This window comes from Rhincodon typus, chromosome 1, assembly GCF_021869965.1.
Source record: "Rhincodon typus isolate 14 chromosome 1, sRhiTyp1.1, whole genome shotgun sequence".
NCBI lineage: Eukaryota > Metazoa > Chordata > Chondrichthyes > Orectolobiformes > Rhincodontidae > Rhincodon > Rhincodon typus.
Window position 1 is genome coordinate 10,889,204 of NC_063332.1, and position 22,467 is coordinate 10,911,670.

General features: G+C 40.7%; 1 protein-coding gene across 1 annotated transcript in view; it reads left to right on the top strand.

Annotated features, from left to right (window-relative positions):
* LOC109931558 (putative pre-mRNA-splicing factor ATP-dependent RNA helicase DHX32) overlaps positions 1–22,467 on the top strand; it is a 91,101-nt gene that overhangs the window by 50,430 nt on the left and 18,204 nt on the right. Inside the window, exons 4-7 of the mRNA XM_048601811.1 lie at positions 792–1,034; positions 6,216–6,315; positions 15,402–15,557; positions 20,596–20,787. Of these exons, the coding sequence (XP_048457768.1) occupies positions 792–1,034; positions 6,216–6,315; positions 15,402–15,557; positions 20,596–20,787 (691 nt within the window). The remainder of the gene's footprint in view (positions 1–791; positions 1,035–6,215; positions 6,316–15,401; positions 15,558–20,595; positions 20,788–22,467) is intronic.

Sequence of the window (22,467 nt, forward strand, 5' to 3'; positions counted from 1 at the left end):
AGGATGAAACCAGCCCTTTTTAGAAACCAGCTGTGCAGGAGTTCCCATAAAGTTCCCTGCAAGAGGGTTGACAATCACGTATAGGGATCTATTCCAGATTTTCTCAAAGATCTTGCTCCTTCAACCACCTCCTCTTCTATGATATTAGATGAGCCTATATGTGCCACATCTGGGGAATCTGCCTCTTCCAGGTTCTCTATAGTTAAGCATGGGGCTTGCTGATGAAAAGGCTATGTACTTGTGGGAGAAGCTTATGCACTTGGCTTTCTTCTGAAGTTATATTCCTTTGGTAGTGGTGAGGCCTGGAAGTAAGAGGTGACACACCAACTGACCATTATGTGCCACACACTCTCCTTACATTCTTGAGGCATTTATTCATAAAGCCAATGATCCTGTGCATGTTTTCACCAGCTATCTAAGGAGGCTGTCTCAACTTAAAAGATTTGGATATGTGAAATATCTGAAGGAGCCCGACTTGAAACGTCAACGTTCCTGCTCCTCTGATGTTGCCTGGCCTGTTGTGTTCCTCCAACTCCATACTGTCGTGTCTCTGTGTATGTGAAATCCAGGTCCCCTCTCCTGCATCTGCTTTAACAACGTGCCACATAACTAACATTTCCATTCCTAATTCTTCTTTCTAAATGTATTACTTGGTTGAATCATGCTAAGGAATGGTGTTTGTCACCAACAGGTTGCTGAAACTGAGTGAATGTTTCTTGCTTAAATTTTTTTCCTGATGATAAACAAGCAAATGGCATGATTTCTGTACGCTGACATCTTTTGTTTTGCAGGAAATAACAGACTGCTGTCAAATGATACGGACAGAAGGGGGTGCTATTGGGTCTCAGTTGGGTGAGCTCATCCCCATTCCTTTGCATTCAGGCGTCGGAAGCAATTTCCAAAGAATTTATGAAAATTGCAATCAGGCTTACAAGAATTACCGGAGGAAGGTTATCATTGCAAACTCATTAGCAGATTCATCATTTATTATTGATGTCACTTATGTAATAGATTCTGGACTTGAACTGAAAAATGTAAGTGAACTCTTCACTTTTAGTTGCAAGTTTTGCTATTAGTAATGACACTTCGATTCCAGGTTATTTGCTTCAAAAGAAGGGATTTCTACTTTTAGAGTTATACAACATTGAAACAGACCGCTCGGTCCAACTCGACCACATCAACCATGTCCCTGAATCGAACAAGTCCCACTTGCCTGCATTTGGCCCATATCCCTCCAAACCCCTCCTATTCATGTACTTATTCGAATATCTTTTAAATGTTGGAACTGTACCCACATTCTCCCCTTCCTCTAGCAGTACATTCCACATTAGAGCCACTCTGTGTAAAACAGTTGGCCCCCCCCCCCCATCCTAAAAATATGCCCCGTAGTTTTGAACATCACCACCTTTAGGGAAAAGACTTTTGCTATTCACCTTATCTATGCCCCTCATGATTTTATAAATCTCTATACAGTCATCCCTCAACCTCCTATGCTCCAGTGAAAAAAGTCCCAACCTATGTTTACAACTCAAGCTTTCAGTTCTTGGCAACGTCCTGGTAAATCTTTTCTGAACCCTGTCCAGTTTAATAATATCCTTCCTATAGCAGGGCGAACAGAACTGCACACGTATGTACAGAAAAAGCCTCACCAGCATCCTGCACAATCTCAACTTGACATCCCAACTCCTATGTTCAAATGAAGGCAAGTGTGCTAAACACCTCCTTAAACCACCCTGTCTACCTGTGATGTGAATTTCAAAAATTATGTACCTGGACCCCTAGGTGTCTCTGATCTACAACACCACCCAAGGCCTTACCATGATTTCTATAAGTCCTGCCCTTGTTGGTTTTATGAAAATGCAGTGCCTCACATTTATCCAAATTAATTATCATCTGCCACTCCTCAGCCCATTTACCCAATTGACCAAGGTCTCTTTGTTAGATAACTTTCTTTACTGTCCACAATACCACCAATTTTGGTGTCATCACAAACTGACTAACCACATCCCGACCCAAAACATCAACTTTCCTGCTCCTCTGATGCTGCCTGGCCTGCTGTGTTCCTCCAGCTCCACATTGTGTTATCTATTACCACGTCTCCTAACTTCTCATTCAATCGTTTATATAAATGACAAACAAAAGTGGACCCAGTACCAGTCCCTGTGGAACATTGCTAGTCACAGGCCTCCAGTCTGAAAAACGACATTCCACCATCACTCTGACTCCTACCGTCAAGCCAGTTTTGTATCCACTTGGCAAGCTCTCCCTGAATCCCTTTTAATCAAATTACACTAAATAGTCTACCATGCGGAACCTTGTCAAAAGCTTCACTAAAGTCCATGTAGACAGTGTTTACTGTTGTGCCCTCATCAATCTTTTTGATTACGTCCTTCTTAAAATTACATTTGCTGTTTTATCTTTTCTGATTTGAGACACCTTTTTTTTTGTACAATTTAATATTACTATTGTGCTGGCCAAGGTAGCACGTGGGCGACAGAAAATACACATTTGCAGGCTCATTCCTGCCTTATCCGCAGTGCAGGAATCTGATCAGTTGGGTCCACTACCTACTTTACGTTCAGCTTGATTTTCCTGTTCATCGGAAAAATAAGCATCAGATTCCATCTCAACCCATCAGAGAGCCCTGCCACGTGGTTTCGGTAAAATTATTTCCTCTGTACGAGTGGAACGTGCAATGCTCAATCCTTGTTCAGCTTGCTGTACTCAGTGCCAACAATGGAACTAATTCTGACCACCTGCTTTTATCAGTGTAACTTTAGCCACTTAGATTGTGAATTGAGTGCCAGTTGCTGCATTGAAGGGCTAAGCTCACAAAATAAATTGAACAGTATAGAATTTTCCCAACTATTCAGCCCAATTGCCATTCTTCTTTCCCATGAGTATCAGCTTAAACCTTCTATTTGTTTTGCCTCATGTATTTGGCTAGCTTACCCCAAAGTGCCTTTTAAGAACTGAGAAATCTAATTAAGTTGCCCACATTCATTCAAATGAGAGGTTAGACAAACTTGGATTGTTTTCACTGCAGCATCGGAGGCTGACGGGGCGACCTGTTACAAGTGTATAAAATTGAGAAGCATGTATAGGATGGATAATTGAGGTCTCTTTCCCGGGGTGCAAATGCCAAATATTCGAGGATGTAGGTTTAAGGTGAGGGGGCGGATGTTTAAAGGAAATGTGCAAGGAAAGATGTTTTCCCCCACAGAGGGTAGTAGGCACCTGGAACATGCTGCCAGCAGAGGTGGTAGAAGTAGATGCAAAAGCAAAGTTTAAAAGGCATTTAGGCAGACACTTAGCAAGCAGGAAATAGAGGGATAAGGACTGTGTGCAGACATATAGCATTTAGTTTAGAATAGCATCATATTTGTTACAGACATCGTAGGCCGAAGCGCCTGTTTCTGTGCTGTACTGTTCTTTGTCTTATTACTTCTGGAATTTCATTTACAACAGCACTTCTTATTAGCAAAGATGTATTTCTTGTGTATACCGTGTACATGGTCCTTTGAATGATAATATTGCACACTTCGCTGTGTGTGCCTCAACTTTGGAAACCCATTGCTGCTTACCATCATGTGATCAATAGACTTATTTGAATGACATAGAATGAATAAGGGTTTGCAAGAACATTAATTGATTCTTACATACAAACACAGTAGAGAGAAAACCCCCATGACGTTAGCAGGGTTGGTTGTCTCAATTCACTTTCACCAGCTGGCATTCTCGTAGCTGCACCTATCTCTATGCGGAGCAAATCATTTCCTCATGAGGTACCCAAATCTCTAAATGCAGACACAAAGGCCTCAGTTACCACTTTCTTCAGTGGCAATGCAATCTGTTAAAGTTAATTTTTTTTTCTGTTGCCAGCCACATGATTTTGTAGAATTTAGTTTCACGTCTCATCCAGACCAATTGCGCTTTTGACCTCTGATTTTGCTGTTCAGGAAACAAAAACAGGTGCTTGTAATTTAACAACACTTACCTCAAACTTTTAATGAGTGCCTTTATAGCTGTTGAGTTTTGTTTAAAGTGGGGTCACTAATGTAGAAAACAGGCCAGCAGATCTCGCAAACATGACCAGATCATTTATTTTCAAGTGTTGGTTGAGACATAATTGGTGGCTTTGACCTGGTGTAACAACTGCACAATTCTATCTTGTGATGTTTGTTTTATTTTAGTAGGCTGCACTGATTATAATTATTTCATCTGTTTTATTCAACATTGTAAACGCATGTTGACCTTTAATGTTAAAGTGGAGTTAAGATCGGATTTTAGACAGTCCTTCTAATTAGGAGAAAATATATGCAGCAACGTCCCTTATTGAATGCAAAACACAGTTTTATTGCATTTGATTATGTTTCTATTCCATAACAGCAGAGACCATTTGGCCTATCAAGTTTGTTCTGCCACTCAATAAGATCATGGCTGATCTGGTAATGCTCAACTCCACTTTGCCTCATCCTCAGAAGGCTTGATTCCCTTACTGATTTGAAAATCTGTCTATCTCAGAATTCCACAGCTTGACTGCCCTTTTGAGAGAAAATAAAATTGTCTTTTGTCTTAAATGAACATTCCTAACTGAAATTCCTCCAAGGGAAGCAACTTGGCCAGATCTACCCTGTCAAGTCTGTGAGGAACCTTATATATTCAATAAGATGTTCTCTATTCCTCTTAACTTCAACAGGCACAAACTACTCACCCTCGTCATAAGAAAATGCCTGGGATAACTTTATCAGGACTGTCTCTAATGCCAGTATATATTAAACAAACTATTTGGTGCTCTAAATATGGTCAAATAGTGAATTGTCTAGTTGTTTCCGATATGGAAAGCAGGAATAAATTCTGCACTGTGGAAATCGGTGTCATTATTAATCCACAAACATTTCCACAGTTAAAGCATACTGTTTTCAGTGAATCAAAAGGCGCCATTTTTTCTTGTTTTGACTGACGCTGTTAATTATTCTCTGCATTCTCCAGCAAGGCATGACATAACCAGTGACTTATTTTAGAATTTGAAAATGGATTGCATCGAAAGCAGGAAGGAAAAAAACTCAGCAATCTAAAACTCTCTTAGTTCACCAAGAGTTCCTTTCTGGTGTGCTTCCTTAAATAATAGCAGGCTTACAGTACACGACTGTTGCCTGTAGTTGGTGCTCTTTGTCATGTTACAAATTCATTTGATAAATACTGTCCAGAGATGTTGTTACACACATCTGGAGCTAGTGGGAATTGTGCTTTGACTCCCAGTATCTTTTTAAATGTACATAAAAGTCATCTAATGTTTATAGAAATGATTCATTAAATTTTATTTTTTTAATATTGATGCTAGGTACCTTCAGCATCTTTATAATTTAAATCAACCAATTAATAGGAACTAGAATTGACCAAATCAAATTAAATCAATGCTGGGGTGGACTGTGCATCCATAATCATGCTTTTAAAAAGTAATTTTCATGGCTGAAGCTTTTTATTTGGGGAGATAAAATGTACTTCTAAAGTCTTAGTTAACTAATCCCAAATCTAAGTCTCTGTCTATCTGTCTCTTCCCTGTCTTTGTCTGTATGTCTGTCCCTCCTGATACTGTCAATCAATTTACCACCCCCATCCACGCAGCAAGCTTGGCTGCCCCAAACATTCAAATCTCTGATAGTACAATCCACCAATTAACAAGAGTTATAAATCTTTTAATCTAGCACCTAATGGGAAAAGCAAAATGTTTCCTCACTCTGCTGCCACATTGTTTTGAATTAAATCCTGCTTGCGACTAGAACCACATACGCAATGCACTGCCAACATCACCACCTCAATTAATATCTTGTGAACGGTTTTGGTTGTTTGAGATAACAAGAGAAAAAGTTACATGATCAACTGGAAGTCAGTTTCTGTACAAGAAATCCCCTTTCGAGAAATCTACTTAAAGGGACCATCACCTCCAACATAAAATGTACATTTTTTCCCAAATGCACGTGGGTCATCGCACATTATATTCAAGAGTGTGTTGATTAAATAAAATATTGCTACCTGTTAAATCTTTATTTTTTGCCAAACTCTATTAATATTTGGATCTGAAAAGCATGTTTTCTGGACCATTGGCTACACAAATGAATGCGCTAAATCTATCAAACTGATTGTATTGAAAATATGCAGTCCTCATTCTTAGGCTTTATTTCTTCGATATCTTTATCTTTTCTTTTCCCCAGGCATACAATCCTCGCATTCGGGCTGACTCCCAGGTCATTCAGCCAATTAGCAAGAGCCAGGCTGAACTGAGGTGGCAGAGATTAGGCCACACCTGCCCAGGTAAGCAATACTGACCAGTGAAATAGTGAAAATTCAGTTCAAGGTAACGTGTGCAATTGAACCATTACTTACTATGTACTGATGCAGGTTTTCTGGCTGTATAAGTGAATGAAGTGATCATTGCAAATTGTGTGCAATTCCATCACTGAAGAATATTTTTAGATTCTTAAAAATTCACAAACAGGCACTACATGTGTCAATGCACATTCCTCACTGCATTATTTTTCATAAATCTGTGACAAAATGAAGCTCTTAGAGTCCCACAGCATGGATGCAGGCCCTTCAGCCCAAACTGGTCCATGCCAACCGAAATGTCCATCCGCACTAACCCCATTTCCCTGCATTTGGCCTGTCTCCTTAAAACCTTTCCTGTCCATGTATTCGTCCAAATACCTTTTAAATGTTGTTAATGTACCTGCCTAAACCACTTCCGCCGGCAGCTCATTCCATATGCATACCACCCTCTGTGCAAAAAAAAAAATTGCCCCTAAAGTTCCCGTTTATTCTTTCCACTCTTACCTTTAAACTGATGCCGTCTAGTCCTTGATTCCCCAACCCTGGGAAAAAGACTGAGTGCATTCGCCCTATCCATGCCTCTCATGATCTTATACACTTCTATAAGATCCACACCCCCCCCCCCCCCATGCCCCAATCAGTTTCCAATTGTGAATCCAATTTGCCAGCTCTCCCTGGATTCCATGCGATCTAACCTTCCAGAGCAGCCTACCACGTGAAACCTTATCAAAGGCCTTACTGAAATCCGTATAGACTACGTCTAGCCCACTGCCTTCGTCAGCCTTGTCACTTCATCAAAGAACTCTAACAGATTTGTGAGGCATGATCTCCCACGCATGAAGCTATGCTGACTACTCCTAATCAAACACTGTCTTTCCAAGTGCATGTGTATCTTATCCCTCAGAATCTTTTCAAGTAATGTACCTACCACAGATGTTAAGCTCACTGGTCTATAATTCCCAGGTTTTTCTTTGCAGCCCTTGAATAAGGGGCACAACGTTCAGTACCCTCCAGTCTTCCGGTACCTCACCTGTGGCTAACAATGATGCAAACATATCAGCCGGGCCCCTGCAATTTCTTTTCTAAACCCTGGCAGGGTTCTTGGATATATCTGATCAGGACCAGGAGATTTATCCACCTTCATGCATTCTAATATTTCCAACACCACCTCTACTACGATATGGACTGTCCACAAGATATCACCACTAACTTCCCCAGGTTCCCAAGCCTTCGCGTCTTTCTCCACAGTAAACAGAGGAGAAATAGTCATTGAGGACCTTGCCCATCTCCTGCGGTTCCACACATACGTGTCCACTTTGGTTCTTGAGTGGTCGTATTCTTTCTCAGTTATTCTTTTTCCTTTAATATAATTAAAGAATCTCTTTGGATTCACCCTAATCATCTCAGCCAAAGCTATCTCGTGCCCCCTTTTTGGCCTCCTGATTTCCTCCTTCAGTAAAGGCCTGTATCTCCCATATACATCCAGGGATTCCTTTGATGCCAGCTGCCTGTTCTTGACCATGCCTCCTCCTTTTTTCTGGTCAAAGCCTCAGTATGTCTTGTCATCCAGGGTTCCCTTCTCCTGTCAACCTTGCCCTTCACCCTCACAGGAACATATATAGATCTTGAACTCTAGCTGTCACAATTTTAAAGGCCTCCCACTTGCCAGAGGTCCTGTTGCCTACAAACAAACAACTCCAATCAACCCCTGCAAGCTCCTGTCTAATTCCATCAACATTTGCCTTCCCCAATTTGGAACTTGAACCTGTGGACCTGTTTTTTTTTCCCCTTCTCCATAACTATTGTAAAATTTGTAGAATTATGGTCATTGGTCCCAAAGTGCTCCCCCACTGTCATCTCAGTCACCTGTCCTGCCCTATTTCCCAAGAGTAGGTCAAGCTTTGCCCCTTCTTGAATAGGACCCTCTATATACTGCTTGAGGAAATTTTCCTGAACACTTAACAAATTCCACTCCATCTAAGTCCTTAACACTATGGCAGTTCCAGTCTATGCTGGGAAAATTAAAATCCCCCACTATGACAACCCACTTCCTCCTGCAATCTCCGCAATCTCCCTGCATATTTGTTCCTCTAATTCCTGTTTCCTATTTGAGGGCCTGCAGTACAACCCCAATAACATCGCCATCCCCTTCTGATTTCTTAGCTCCACCCACAAAGCCTCACTCTTTCTTAGTCACCTATTAGTAATTGCAGCACTCATTGGACTACAGTTGATTTTGATTGCTGAGTAGTTTGATATAGTGTGCAGTGTTATTGTTTGCTTGCAGCATTTGGGTTTTGATGTGCTAATTGTGTTATTTGCAAAGCTTCTTTGCACTACTGTATCTAACAATGGCCTCAATTTTCAAGTGAAGTGTTAATTCATTAACAATATCATTAAAGTTAGTGTGAGATGTGTCTGTTGACATCTCTTAAGAACATCTAGCTGGTGTACCAGTGAAACTCTCATTCATTCATGCCTTGTCTTTCCACGCATTTGTTATCTCAAGCCTTGACTGTTCCAACACACACTTTTTCCATCTTCCGTTGACCTGAGTTATGCAAAAGCTTTGTAGCCTTTGTTAACTTGAAACATATTCCACTTCCCTATCACCCATTGTACTTGTTAACCTACATTTGGTTTTCAGTCAAACGAGAAACTTGATTATACAATGCTCTTCCTTTGTTTTCAAAGACTGTAGTGGCCTCACACCTCTTTATCTCTGTAATCTCCTCCAGGGCTAGGTATCTAGACTCCCCTAGTTTAGCCTTAATTTTTAATTGGTCCACCATTTATGGCCATGCCTGCCGCTATGTTGACCCTAATCTCTCTAATTTCTGAGTTTCACTATTGCTCTTGGTTCTTGTGTCAAAACTTCTGGTCATCTGCCTGAATATTGCTTTCCTGTAGTTTTAGTTTTGCCCTATAATCTTTCTAAGAAGAATGTATTAAGTTAGAAGGTGCTGTATAACGTAAGTTGTTGTACAGGGAAATAAAGTGCCAATATCTTCAGCTTTGCAATTGTAAAGTAAACTCTTCAATGTTGTTACGGTTCTAGCTTGATGATAGTATTGAACAGTTGTATCCCAGAATGATATCTGCCCTAACAAACTGACCTAACTGGATATAGAACAATCTGAAAGTTCTTAAAACAAATCGACGTCCTTTATCAGTTCCCCAAAACGATTACTTTACAGTGATTCGAATCCAGGTTTTAGAATGCTTGCTCATGGTGTTAGTGCAGAGCAGTTCAGGGAAATCACAGTAACCTCAGTGGAATAATGTGGCTGGTGCTACTTCCAGAGCAGGAATGCTAAGCTGGAAATCTGCAGCTTATTAAAAAGCGGGGCTTTGTGAACATACATGGAAGACAACTTCACTTTTCACGGGAAAGAATTGGGAAGAATCAGCTTTGTTGAATGCCAAAACAGTTGACATGGAGGGCTAAGTTCCCTGTGGCACCAGCCACCTTATTCCACTGAGGTTACTGTGATTTCCCTGAACTGCTCTGCACTAACACCATGAGCAAGCATTCTAAAACCCGAACAATAAAAATGATATCTGGACTGGATTTGACAGGGAAATTGCCTGCTGTTCTGATACCATATACTAATCAAAAGCAGATACATTCAAGTGATTGAAAATGGTGAGTCCACTGTGCCACCAGTGCTGGCTATTAGAGTTTTCAAGCCCCGGACATATCAGAAAAGCAGTCTGCTTGCCATCACCTGCATTTCAATCATTTTAGTAATCTGAGCGCCTTATTTCTGTTCCTTAAGAATTTTTGGCTTGCGTTCAAAAATCCACCAAGGCAGTTCTTTTGACAGCAGTGTTCCAGGTGGTGGTGTGGGGGTGTCGGAAATCCAGGACGTTTTGCACAGAACTATTTCTCTGATCAGGTTTTGGAAAGTGAAAGAGGCACCTGGTGATGATCATACATGCAAGCATAAACACAAGCTACAACAGCAAGTCAGACACCAAGAATTCTGAAGACAGTAACTCCCTTGTCTCCACTGTGTCTGTACAGTATCTACAAGAGACAAGTTAGGAACTTGATGCATACCCTCCACTTGATTTGGTGGGTGAAACTCCAGTAACATTCAAAAGGGTCAATGCCATCCAGGACGCCCTATCCACACCACTGTCAGCATGCACTCCCTTCACCACCAGCACACAGACTGGCAGTAGTGTGTCCCATTGACATGATGCACTGCAAGGCTCCTTCAAATGCACCTTGCACACTGCAATCTGTGCCAGTTTGAAGGACAAGGATAGCAGATATGCAGGAACACAGTCACCCACCAGTTATCCTCAAAGCCATTCGTCTACCTGACTTGGAAACATATTGTTGTTCCTTCACCATAGCTTAATCCCGGAACTTCTTTGTAACAGCACTGCTTGTGTCCCTACACCCCGGGGCTGCAGTAGTTCAAGAAAGCAGCTCACCACCACCACCTCCAGATAAAATGGGAATGGATAATAAATGCTGGCCGAGTCAGTGAAGCCCACATATCATGAATGACTTAAAAAAAAAAATGCAATGTTAATGTAGATGGGTGCAATATGTCAAGTACGAAATCCGTAAATTGTGTCAGTGTACCAAGTTCCATGTTGTAAGTTCAATTTAAATTTGACATTCAGCAGAACGCTTTGAGTGCCTCACAATTGTACAAGGATAGAAAATGAAATCAGAACAAATTAGTGAGCAGCCTTTTGTGACTGGCGTTCAACGTTCCTACATCTAATATGTAGTATGGTATTGCATAGCCTTACTTTCCAAATTTCCTAAAATATTTTGTTTTATCCTATCGTGTTTTCTGGATGTTGCAGCAGTTGTCTACATAATTGAGCCTCAACTTTTTGGTATGATGCAATGTCGTCTCCAGGAGAACTGCTGCAGAAGGAACACCACCTCCAATAGTCTATTTCACACCTGCCATCAAATAAGTGGTCCCATGTTCAAGTTGCTACTTTGTGTTTTACACAGATGAAATTCTGGACTTGTATAGAAGGAAGCTGAGCTGGCTTTATAGGAGTTCACATAATTCATTGCACGCAAAATTGAACAACAAGGACAAAGAGTTTGCCAGCCATGCTTCGAATCACAGAAACATACAGTCCTGAAGAAGCCCATTAGCCCATCAAGGCTGCACCAACAAAAACTACTGTAAAATCTGCACTAATCTCACTTTATGATATTTCAAATGTTCATCCAAGTACAGGTAGCTCTGTAATGCAATTGTTGCGGTCTTGCGTGACCTTGCCCTATAGAAAATCACGCTTTAGAAAACCGCCTTAGAAAAGCACATTATAGGGAAATCGCTATATGTGTACAGCAGAAAGTTCACATTATCCAAACAGTGTCCACTATTCATCAATTGTGTTACAGCCAATTCTTGTTAATGAAACATCTGTTATAGCAAAACTTCCTGTACTGTTTAAAAAGTTGAGGTTTTCTGCTTCAGCTACCTTCCCAAATAGTGCATTTTGATTCACTCCACCTTCTGGATTAATAAAAATTCGTCCCATCTTGTGTAAAAACTTCCTGCATTTCAACTTAAACTTAGGCATCCTCGTTTTTTTTTTCTCCACTAATTTAACCTATTTTTCTAATCAACCTGTTCATAAATGATGTCACAGATTTCTTGAGCAGGTGAGACTTGAACCCAGGCCTCCTGGTCCAAGGGTAGGGACACTACTACTGCAACACAAGAGGGCCCTACATTTTTTATTTATCTTATTTTTCTAATTAGCAAACTCAGAGGTGTTATTATATAATCTGAGGTGGGGCTTGAACCTGGGCCTCCTGGTCTGGGGTACAGAAATTACCACTTACTGACTTTCTTCAGAGGGCAGCAGCTGCTTTCTATTAACCCTGTCTATGCCCCTCTTAATTTTATACACCTCAATCAGGTCCCTTTTCTGCCTTCTCTGCTCTAAAGAAAAGAGCCCAAGCTTATCCAGCCCCTCTTCATAGCTAAACTCCTCCATGCCAGGCAACATCTTGGTGAATCTCCTCTGCAGCCCCTCCAGTGCAATCAGATCCCTCCTAAAGCATGGTTACCAGAACTGCTCGCAGTACTCCAGCTGTGGCCTAATCAAAGTTCAGTGCAGCTCTAACGTAAACTCCTAGTTTCTTATCTGCCATTTTTTAAAATAAATTCTTGCATTTATGTAGTACTTCCCTCAGCCATTGGTGCCGTAAGTGGCAACTTCTAAACTTTGAGTCGTAGAGAAGCACAGCTTGGAAACAGACCCTTTGGTCCAACTCATCCATGCTGACCAGCTGTCCTAAGTAAATCTAGTCCCATTTGCCAGTATTTATCCCACATTCCTCTAAACCCTTCCTATTCATATACCCAACCAGATGCCTTTTAAATGTTTTCACTGTACTCATTTGACAATGTGATAATAAAACTAATTCTAATTCATTGCATATCTCAAAGCATCTTACTGTTGTAAAATAGGACATATCCAGTTTTCAGAAATACTGGCAATAGTCCAAAAATTGGAGCCCACACATCCCTTTAACATTTTCGTGATAGTAGTTTAAGAACAGCCAGATATTGGGATATGCCACCTACTTCGTAAGCATTTTCTCAGGAGCTGAGCAAGTGTGTTTTGGAAAATAGCCATGGTCAACTCTCTTTGCTACTTGTTGTCTGTGACAAACATCTGTTATGAACCTTATGATTTTTTTCCCTTCAGAGCCTGTAGCTATAATATTGTGCTTGTACCCATGACATGACATGCATTCATGATAGTGTGCTTGAACAGAACTGGCAGCTTTGGATGTATAGTTCCCAATTCAGTCCAAAACCTCTGAAGAAGAGTCACGACCCGAAAAATTAAGTCTGCGTTCTCATAACAGAGGCTGCCAGACTTGCTGAGTTTTTGCAACAATTTTCTTTTTTAGCTTTTGCATTCTAAGACTTGTTCCACATCTTGGCTTTGCTGTAGACTAGTAGATGGAGATTGATTGTTATACGTAGACGTTATCTTCATTGTCATTGTGTCACAAGACCACCAGCTTGGTAGAAGATCAGCCAGACGGATCTCAGTTTGTGTGCTCCTACATACAATGTGTGCTGAATGGTCTTGTTTCAGATTCTTTTGTTTCATTGAAAGAAAGCCATAAAAACTCTTACTAATTTCCTAATCCTGAGGCTGGAGGGCAGTGTTCGAAATATCAAGTTGGTGGTTGAATGTTTACCACAGCTTCACAAGACATTCATGCCTCTCATCAGCCAATGTCTTATCCATGAGAATATCATCACAGACTTATGAAAAGATTATTTTTAAAAAGTTTGGCTCTGTAAGAAAATCAGTTGTTTCCATTTTTATAATTTTGCAACGAATAAGCAGTTTTGAAAATTGGCTGTCTATCGTTCAATATTAATATATCCTGATTTTTTGCTTTAATCAAATTTAAAGATACTAATTTCGGTTAGTGGTTCAGATTCACTTGCAATAATGTGATAATTGGAAAAAAGGAGTGAAGTTCTTTCATAGCCTGAGGTACCATAAAAATTGCCTGTGCTTCATTCATTATTAAATAGGTTAATAATTATATTCATTAATAATTAAATAGAAATGTGACCAAGCTCTCTACTGGGCAGAAATGTCAAATGCAGCTCAAATTGAGTTTAATCCCAACTCAAATTATGGAACTGAACTCTATAAATTTGGTAATTAATTTTTGAGCTAGCACCAGATAAAAACATCTGTTACTGTAATCTGCCAAATTGCCTTAAAGAGCCAACTGGTTCACTAATTCCCTTGTGTGACAAGAACTTGCAATCCCAAATCACCTTATCTCGCATGTGACTGTAGTCCCACACTGTATCCAGTTCAGAGCAATCCCACAAATCACAGGGTCAGGACAACTCCAAGTAAGACATGAATGCAGCTTGAGGAAGCATTTTTAGTTTTGAAAATATCTTTCAGAAAGAAAGCTATTCTGGAGTTATTTTGAATATCGGGGAAGTGGCAAGGCAGAGGTGCTCTTGAAATTTGTGTACCAGCTTCCTTTGGCAAAGCAAATACCGCTGTCCAGACTCCACACTAATGGCAATGTGGTTGACGCTTAATTGCCCTCTGAAGTAGCCTGGCCATCTATTCAGTTTAAGGGCAGTTCGGGATGAGTAACAAGTTTGGGCATCCCCATCCTGTGAAAGAATAAGAGTGCTGGCAAGATGTTGAGGAACCTGACAATAGCATTCACAGCAGGTGTGACCCCATTGCAAAAATCTGACATCATTGGTCTCACCTATTTGCGGTAGGGAATTATCTCCACTAGGAGAGAGCTCTCACAGAGGAAATTAGAGTCCTAATCAAATGAGACGACTTAATAGATGTCATCTTGTTTTAGTTTTAAGATGTATGTTTGCAGGTCAGTGGCAGATGAAATTTAATTTGAGCAAATACAAAATACTGTCCATAGGATGAAAAAGTAAGAAATACGCCTGCTCTCTAGATGATATTAAAGAAGTGGATAGAGAATTTGAAATCTTCAAGCCACTGCTACCTACAGCAATCAAACGGGCCAGCTGAACTGCAGAGCCAATAAAGTCAAACTCGGGTAGTAAGATATTGGAGAAGATCCAGGAGACTGTGGCTAAGATTGAGCTATGAAGAAATTTAGTTGTATAGGAACCTGAATTCTTCAGTCTGGATTATCTGCAATATACAATGTGTTTTCAAAAGACTTATGAAGGTGAAAATGGGATGTAAATAAGATAAAATTTAATACTTCAGGCATAGAAGCATGTGAATTACCCACAGTAACACAATTGAAATTGGGAACCCAGCATGTAAGTAATCTAAAGACCTGAATCCTTTCAGTCTAGTCTGCAATTTTGTATTACTTGAGTGGACTTTAAACAGGGGATTGTGGGACTCAGCAAAATGTTAGCCTGCTGAATAAATAATCTGCCTTTCCATTCATACAATGTTGGTAATGCTTTTGTGAAGAAGTAGCCTATGTTCTGAAGGTCAGTTTTGCAGCAGGAACAGAAGAAAGTAGGCTTTTAAGGGAGTTGTTTAACATTGTATACTTTTTTATTCTACAGGGAAATGCTTCCGCTTGTACTCCGAAGCATTCCATAATGAGATGCTGGACGTTTCACCACCTCGAGTGTCTGAAACAAACCTCAGCCACCTCGTGCTTCTGCTGAAGAGGCTGGATATTGCAGATATGGGACAATGTGACTTCTTGGATAGGCCAGGTAAAAGCAACAAAACAGTATGTGTGGTTGGCATGTTGGTCTGGCACTCAAATAGAATTTCCAGCTGTTTCCAACCAGTTGCAGACAATTATTGAAATGCACTTTGTTACTGAGTCATCATTTTTTCTGTATTTTTTGTAATACTTTAGAATGCAGGAGCAAGAGTAGTCAATTTTGTTCCACCATTAAATATAGTTACAGCTGATCCCCGACCTTAGCTCCACCTTCACGTAATACTCAAGTTTTAATTTACTTAGTCTGTTGATCTTGTCTTAGAGTCGTAGGGACTTAGAGTCATACAACATGGAAACAGACTGTTTGGTCCAACCAGTCAATGGCGAACATAATCCCAAGCTAAACTCGTCCCACTTGCCTGCTCCTGGCCCATATCTCTCCAAACCTTTCCTGTTCATATATCTGTCGAAATGTCCTTTAGATGTTGTAATTGTACCTGCATCCACCACTTCCTCAGGACGTTCATTCCAAACGCGACCCACTGTCTGGGTAAAACATTTGCCTCATGTCTTTTTTAAGGTGAGAGGAGAGAGATTTTAAAAATGTGCCCCCTAGTCTTGAGATTCCCCATCTTAGGAAAAAGACATCTACCATCAACTCGCTGTATACCTCTCATTATTTTATGAACTTCTATCATGTCACCTCTCAACCTCCTACTCTCCAGTGAAAAGAGTCCCAGCCTATCCAGCCTTTCCTTGTAACTCAAACCTTCCATACCTGGTAGTGTCCTGGTAAATCTCTTCTGAACCCTCTCCAGCTTGATAATATTCTTCCTATAACAAGGTGACCAGAACTGGACACAGTATTCCAGAAGAGTCCTCACCAATGTCCTGTACAGTCTGAATATAATATCCCAACTCCTATACTCAAAGGACTGAACGATGAAGGCAAGCATGCCTTTTTAACCATCCTGTCTGTATGTAATGGAAACTTTAAAGAATTATGTACCTGCAGCCCTAGGTCCCTCTACTTTACAACACTACCCAAGGCCCTACCATTAATTGTATAAGCCCTACCCTTCACAGCTTTAAAAAAAGATTGGCTTGAAGACCGAGTGCACTGAGTAGTTGTTCTCTCAGGTTGTCACTGTTCCAGGATCACTGCTCAACTATTTCTCTTTTTTTTTTTTGCAGAATCCAAGTCATTTACATAAAGTGATGTGGAGTAAAATTTATGCAGAGTAACATGAAATAATTCATTTTGTTAGGAAAAGTGCAGAATGAAGAATCCCCACTATTTAAGATAGTGATAAAATGATTTATCCCCGGTGAGGGTCATGAATATCAAAGAATCCCTATAGTGTGGAAGCAGGCCATTCGGCCCAATAGAGTCCACACCAACCCTCCCCATCATTTGACATCAGGAGCTACTTAATAAGATCTGGAGTGCGCTGCCTGAGAATTTGATGAAGGTGGGGCCAGTTGAGTCTTTCAAAATGGAATTGGATTATTACTTGAAAAGAAGTTTCCACAGCCATGGGAAAAAGGCAGAGGTGCGACATGAGGTATATTGGTTCTTCCGAGGGCTAGCGCAAAGACAGATGGCATCCTGTGAAATTCTCTGCTTACTGTTACTAATTATTGACTGCACACTACTGTGAAGAACTCCCTTTCACAACATCTCCTCTCGCCTGAGGCATGGTGACCTTTCGATTAAATCACTACGTGTCCTGTCTCTCGCGCGCTCTCTCTCAGGATTGCTCTCTCATGAGAGAGAGAGGAATCCTATCGTCTGGTAAGACTATGGCGACTTTGCCTGTACACATCTACTGTTAGATGTAATTCTGCAACTGGGCAACGCTTGCTGAACAATCCCTTGTGCCCGAATAGTTTCACTAACAGACAATTAAGAATAATCAGTTACAATCATAATCTGGTCCACTTATTCTTGCTAGAAGTGTGGAAAGTTGATAGTTTCGTGCTGCTCTCTCCATGCCATTGCCTGAGCCAATCATAGTTGACTTGTTAACCAATCCAGCATTCTTTTGTACTCTAGTTAACAGGTAGTCCCCAGGTTGCAAATGAATTCCTTTCTGGAGTCTGTTTACAAATTGATGGTTTTGACTTGCGTACAAAATGCAGAACAATATAAAGAAACCAAATATTGAGGAGTATACGTAGAGTTAATGGTAGTTGGCTTTTCCCTAGGATGGGGGATTTCAAGACTAGGGGGAATATTTTTAAGGTGAGTAAAGAGAGATTTTAAAAAAGACACGAGGGGCAAATTTTTTTTACACTGAGTGTGGTTCGTAAGTGGAATGAGCTGCCAGAGGAAGTGGTGGATGCTGGTACGTTTGCAACTCTTAAAAGACATTTGGATAAGTACATGAATAGGAAAGGTTTAGAGGGATATGGGCGAGGAGCAGGCAGGTGGGACTAGTTTATTTTGGGATTATGATCAACATGGACTAGTTTGGTCTAAAGGGTCTGTTTCCGTGCTGTATGACTCTATAACTCTATAAGCCATTTATAAGCACAGGAGGAGTTCGTATGTAGAATCTTCAAAGTTGCACCCCTGTATAAGATTGCGCTCATAATTGAGTGTTTGTAAGTCAAATGTTCATAAATCTGGGACCCCTGTAAATTGCTATGACAATTTGAAATTTATTGGATTCACATTTCACCATCTGCCATGGTCAGATTTGAATCCATGCCACAAGAGCATTAACTGGGTCTCTAGATTTTTGTTCTATTTATTTATTTGTGGGGTCTGGGTGTCACCAGCGCCTCCCCCCAGATACTGAATAGGAAAGATGTTGAGACCATAGAACATATATACTAAAGAGATTTATTGAGAGGTTGCCAGTAATGAGGTGCTATTGTTGAGGATGAAGACTACAGAAACTCTAGCTAAAGTGCAGAAAATTCAGGTTGGTAATAGAGAATTCCAATGCGATTGGGAAAAATCAAATCCTGTGGTCAGTGAGTTGATAACTAGAGCACATCAATTCAGGATCTTCACCAGAAGAGCAAGGAGTCAAATGAGAAGTTTTTGATGTGTAAGTTCGTCAAAAATGAAATAGGTTGATGGAGGCAAAATTTGTAATTCTTTTGAAAAGGAGGGCTGATTAAATGTTTTGGAGGAAAGAAAAGGATGTCGGAAAATGGACTGTCTGGTTAGCAGTATTAGATTTTATGAAAATGCAAATCATTTGAGCAAGTAAATGTCTAATACGCCAAGAGTATTGTGAGTAGCTTGCATCCCATTGTTGGAGGAAAGATGCACTGCTTTGGAGGCAGCCCAGAAAACATTCACTAGGTTGATCTCGAGCATGAAAGGGTTTTCTTATGAAACGAGGTTGATTAGAGCAAAGAACAAAGAAAATTACAGCACAGGAACTGGCTCTTCGGCCCTCCAAGCCTGCGCAGAGCAATACTATGGCCTATTTTATTAATTCATGGGATAGGGGCTTGCTCGCCAGGCCAACATTTATTCTGTCCCTAATTGCCACTGTGGTGATAGTGAGCTGTTTTCTTGAACTGCTACAGTCCATTAGGTGTAGTACACGTGCAATGCTGTTAGAGAGGGAGTTCTATGATTTTTGACGCGGCAACAGTGAAGGCACAGTGGTATATTTCAGAGTTTGGTGATGTTCTCGTGTATCCCCTCCCCCTGTCCTTCTGGGTGGCAGTGGTCATGGATATCAAGGAGCCTTGGTGAATTTCTATGTTGTATCTTGTAGATGATTCACACAGCTGCTACTGTGTGCTGGTAGCGAAGTGAGTGAATGTTTGTGGATGTGTCAATCAAATGGGGTGCTTTGTCCTGGGAAGTGTCAGTTTTCCTGAGTGTTGTTGGAACCACCTGCATCCAGGCAAGTGGTGCATATTCTGTTATTCCCTTGACTTCTGCCTTGTCGATGTTGGACATGCTTTAGGGTATCTGGATGAGTTACTAATTGCAGAATTTCTAGCCTCTGGCCTGCTCTTGCAGCCATATATCTTGTGTTTATATGGGTAGGTCCAGTTTAGTTTCTGAGTATTGGTAGCCCTCAGGATGTTGTTAGAAGGGAATCGGCAGGAGTGAAGCCTTAAACCTTCTCTGCTATTTCACTAGTTGAGTAACAGAGTTTCAAAATCCTGAGGTAACTGGTCAGGTAGGTGTGATGAAACTGTTGCCACTGAGGGAAAGATTAAGGAGTAAGAAAGTATAGATTTAAGATTGTTCGAAAAAGAAGCAATGGGCAGGAAGAGAAAAATTTCCATGCAGCAAATGATAAAGTTCTGGAGGCAAGTTCAATCGAAGCAATCAGCAGGGAATTGGATTGTTATTAGAAAGGAAATTGTGCAGGGTTATGGGGAGAAGACAGGGAAATGCAGATACACTGCTCATTCAAAAATTCAACATGGACACAAGCATTCAAGAAGAATTTCTTTTGAAACATTTCTGTGATTATTGAAATACACATTAACCCAATAGGTCACTGTTCCATCTGGATGGCTGGCACTGTACATTCAGTTCTCAGATGTGAATCACATATTCGTGTCATGTTTTGTGTGTAATTTTATGCTCAGCAACCATCCGCTTCAGTTTTGAGATTACCCTTCCAGCTGCATTAACCTTCACTTGTAATATTTGATTTGATTTATTGTTGTCACATGTACCTAAGTACAGTGAAAACCTTTGTTTTGCAAGAGTATAGGCAGATCGTAGAAAACAGAGCAAGGCATACAAGGTTACGGCTGCACAGGAGGTGCTCAAAGCAAGTTCAACATTATTTGAAGTTAGAAAGTCCATTCATCAGTCTAATAATGACAGGGAAGAAGCTGTTCTTAAACCTGTCAGTGCGTATGTTCAAGCTTCTATGTATCTTCTGCCTGATGGAAGAGGTTGTAGGAGAGCATTACCAGGGTGGGAGGGGTCTTCGATGCTGGTAGCCTTTCCGTGGCAGTGAGAATTGTGAATGGAGTCCATGGATCAGAGATTGGCTTCCATGATGGTCTGGGCTGTGCACACATCCTTTTGTAGTTCCTTAGTAGTCTGAAGACACACTAGGTGGTAATTTCTGTCATTCTTTCCTCAGCCCCAGAAGCACTGATGCAGGCGCTGGAGGATCTAGATTACTTGGCTGCTCTGGATGATGATGGGAACTTATCAGAAGTTGGAATTATTATGTCTGAATTCCCACTAGATCCTCAACTTGCTAAAGCTCTTCTGGCATCTTGTGAATTTGATTGTGTGAATGAGATGTTAACAATTGCAGCAATGGTAATAGGTGAGTGATTTTTTTTTTTTCAAATTTAAAGAAATGTTTAAAGTTGCCCCTTTCTTCAGTTTGTTTCATCGCCTTTTCTCTATTATGGTAATCCTAATAGTAAGAGTAATAAATCTATGTACAACTCAACAATTAGTATGTTTTCATTGGTGATGAAGTGTCTTTAATTTTAAGACATTTAACTCTGTACCCTAATGTATATTTGTCTTTAGCTGCATCAATAATGTCATCCATCAGTCTTCCACTCTTACCATGCCCCAATAGAATCACATCAGTAGTTCAATTTTTCAGTGTAATATGAAGCTATCCTTTCGTGTGAATGTTTAGGGACAACACATTCCCCTTAGATGAATGACTACTGTGTAAGATAACCTACTGAATATGTTCTTTCAGCCATTGAAGTATTTTCTCCATTAGCTCTCATTTCTACCATTTGAGATTTATCCTTTTCCATACAAGATACAGGTTAACCTATTTTTTTACAAACAGCAGCTTGCACGTACTATACGTTTAAATGAAGAAAGATGCTTTACATACAAACAAGAATAAGGTCATGGCTGATCTGATTTTTAACCTAATCTCCACATTCCTGAATATTCCCAATTGATCTTTCATCATCCCCTTGGTAATCAAGAATCTGTCTACCTCTCTTTACATAAGGAAAGAGAAAAATAGTTAGTAAAGAAGTCAAAGCGGTGAATAATTGATTATTAGCATTAGAAGAGATAAATGACTATCTCAAAATACCTCTTGGGATGGTGTAGGAAAAGGTTTATGAATGGAATTACTCAAATAGGATCTTGGAAGCTGGCTCTGTGACAGAAGATGAAGAGGGCCTGATGGAAAAAAAAGTACAGTCAGAAGGATCCTTGATGGGATGTTGAAAAACACCGATAATACTGAGGCCAAGGAATGCTTTGAGGACTAGGGTTTTAAATCCAGAGCTTCAGTAAGCAATTCTCATTAAGAATATCCTTTTATCATGTTGTATGGCACTATCACTGTGCTAAATGGTTAGACTTGGAACTGATCTAGCAGCTCAAAATTGGGTAGAAGGGCTGCTAAAGATTTAGAATCAGAGTCCTTACAGTATGGAACCAGGCCATTCAGCCCTTTGGATCCACACTGACCCTCTGAAGAGCATCTCACCCAGATCTACCCGTAACCCTATCCCTATACCCTGCATTTCCCATGGCTAATCCACCTAGACAGCATATGCCTGGACACTATGGGCAATTTAACATGGCCAACCAACCTAGATTGTGGGAGAAAACCCACGCAGACACGGGGAGAATGCGCAGACTTCACAGTCACCAGATGGTGGAATTGAACCCGGGTCCCTGGCGCTAACTACTGAGCCACCCTTGGGCATTTGTGCTCCAGAACTAGCCTGTTCCTCTACCAACCTGTCCTAGTACAGATACAACACTGATATAGAATGGGAGAATTGTTCTGGTGCAGTTGGAGGCCATTTGGTTCACTATCATTATAGAAAACGTAGAATCCATACAGTGTGGAAACAGGCCCTTAGGCCCAGCAAGTCCACACTGACTCTGAGCATCCCACCCAGAACCATCCTCCTATAATCCACCTAATCTAGACATCCCTGAACACTATATGGGCAATTTAGCATGGCCAATCCACCTAACCCCCACATCTTTGGACTGTGGGAGGAAACCG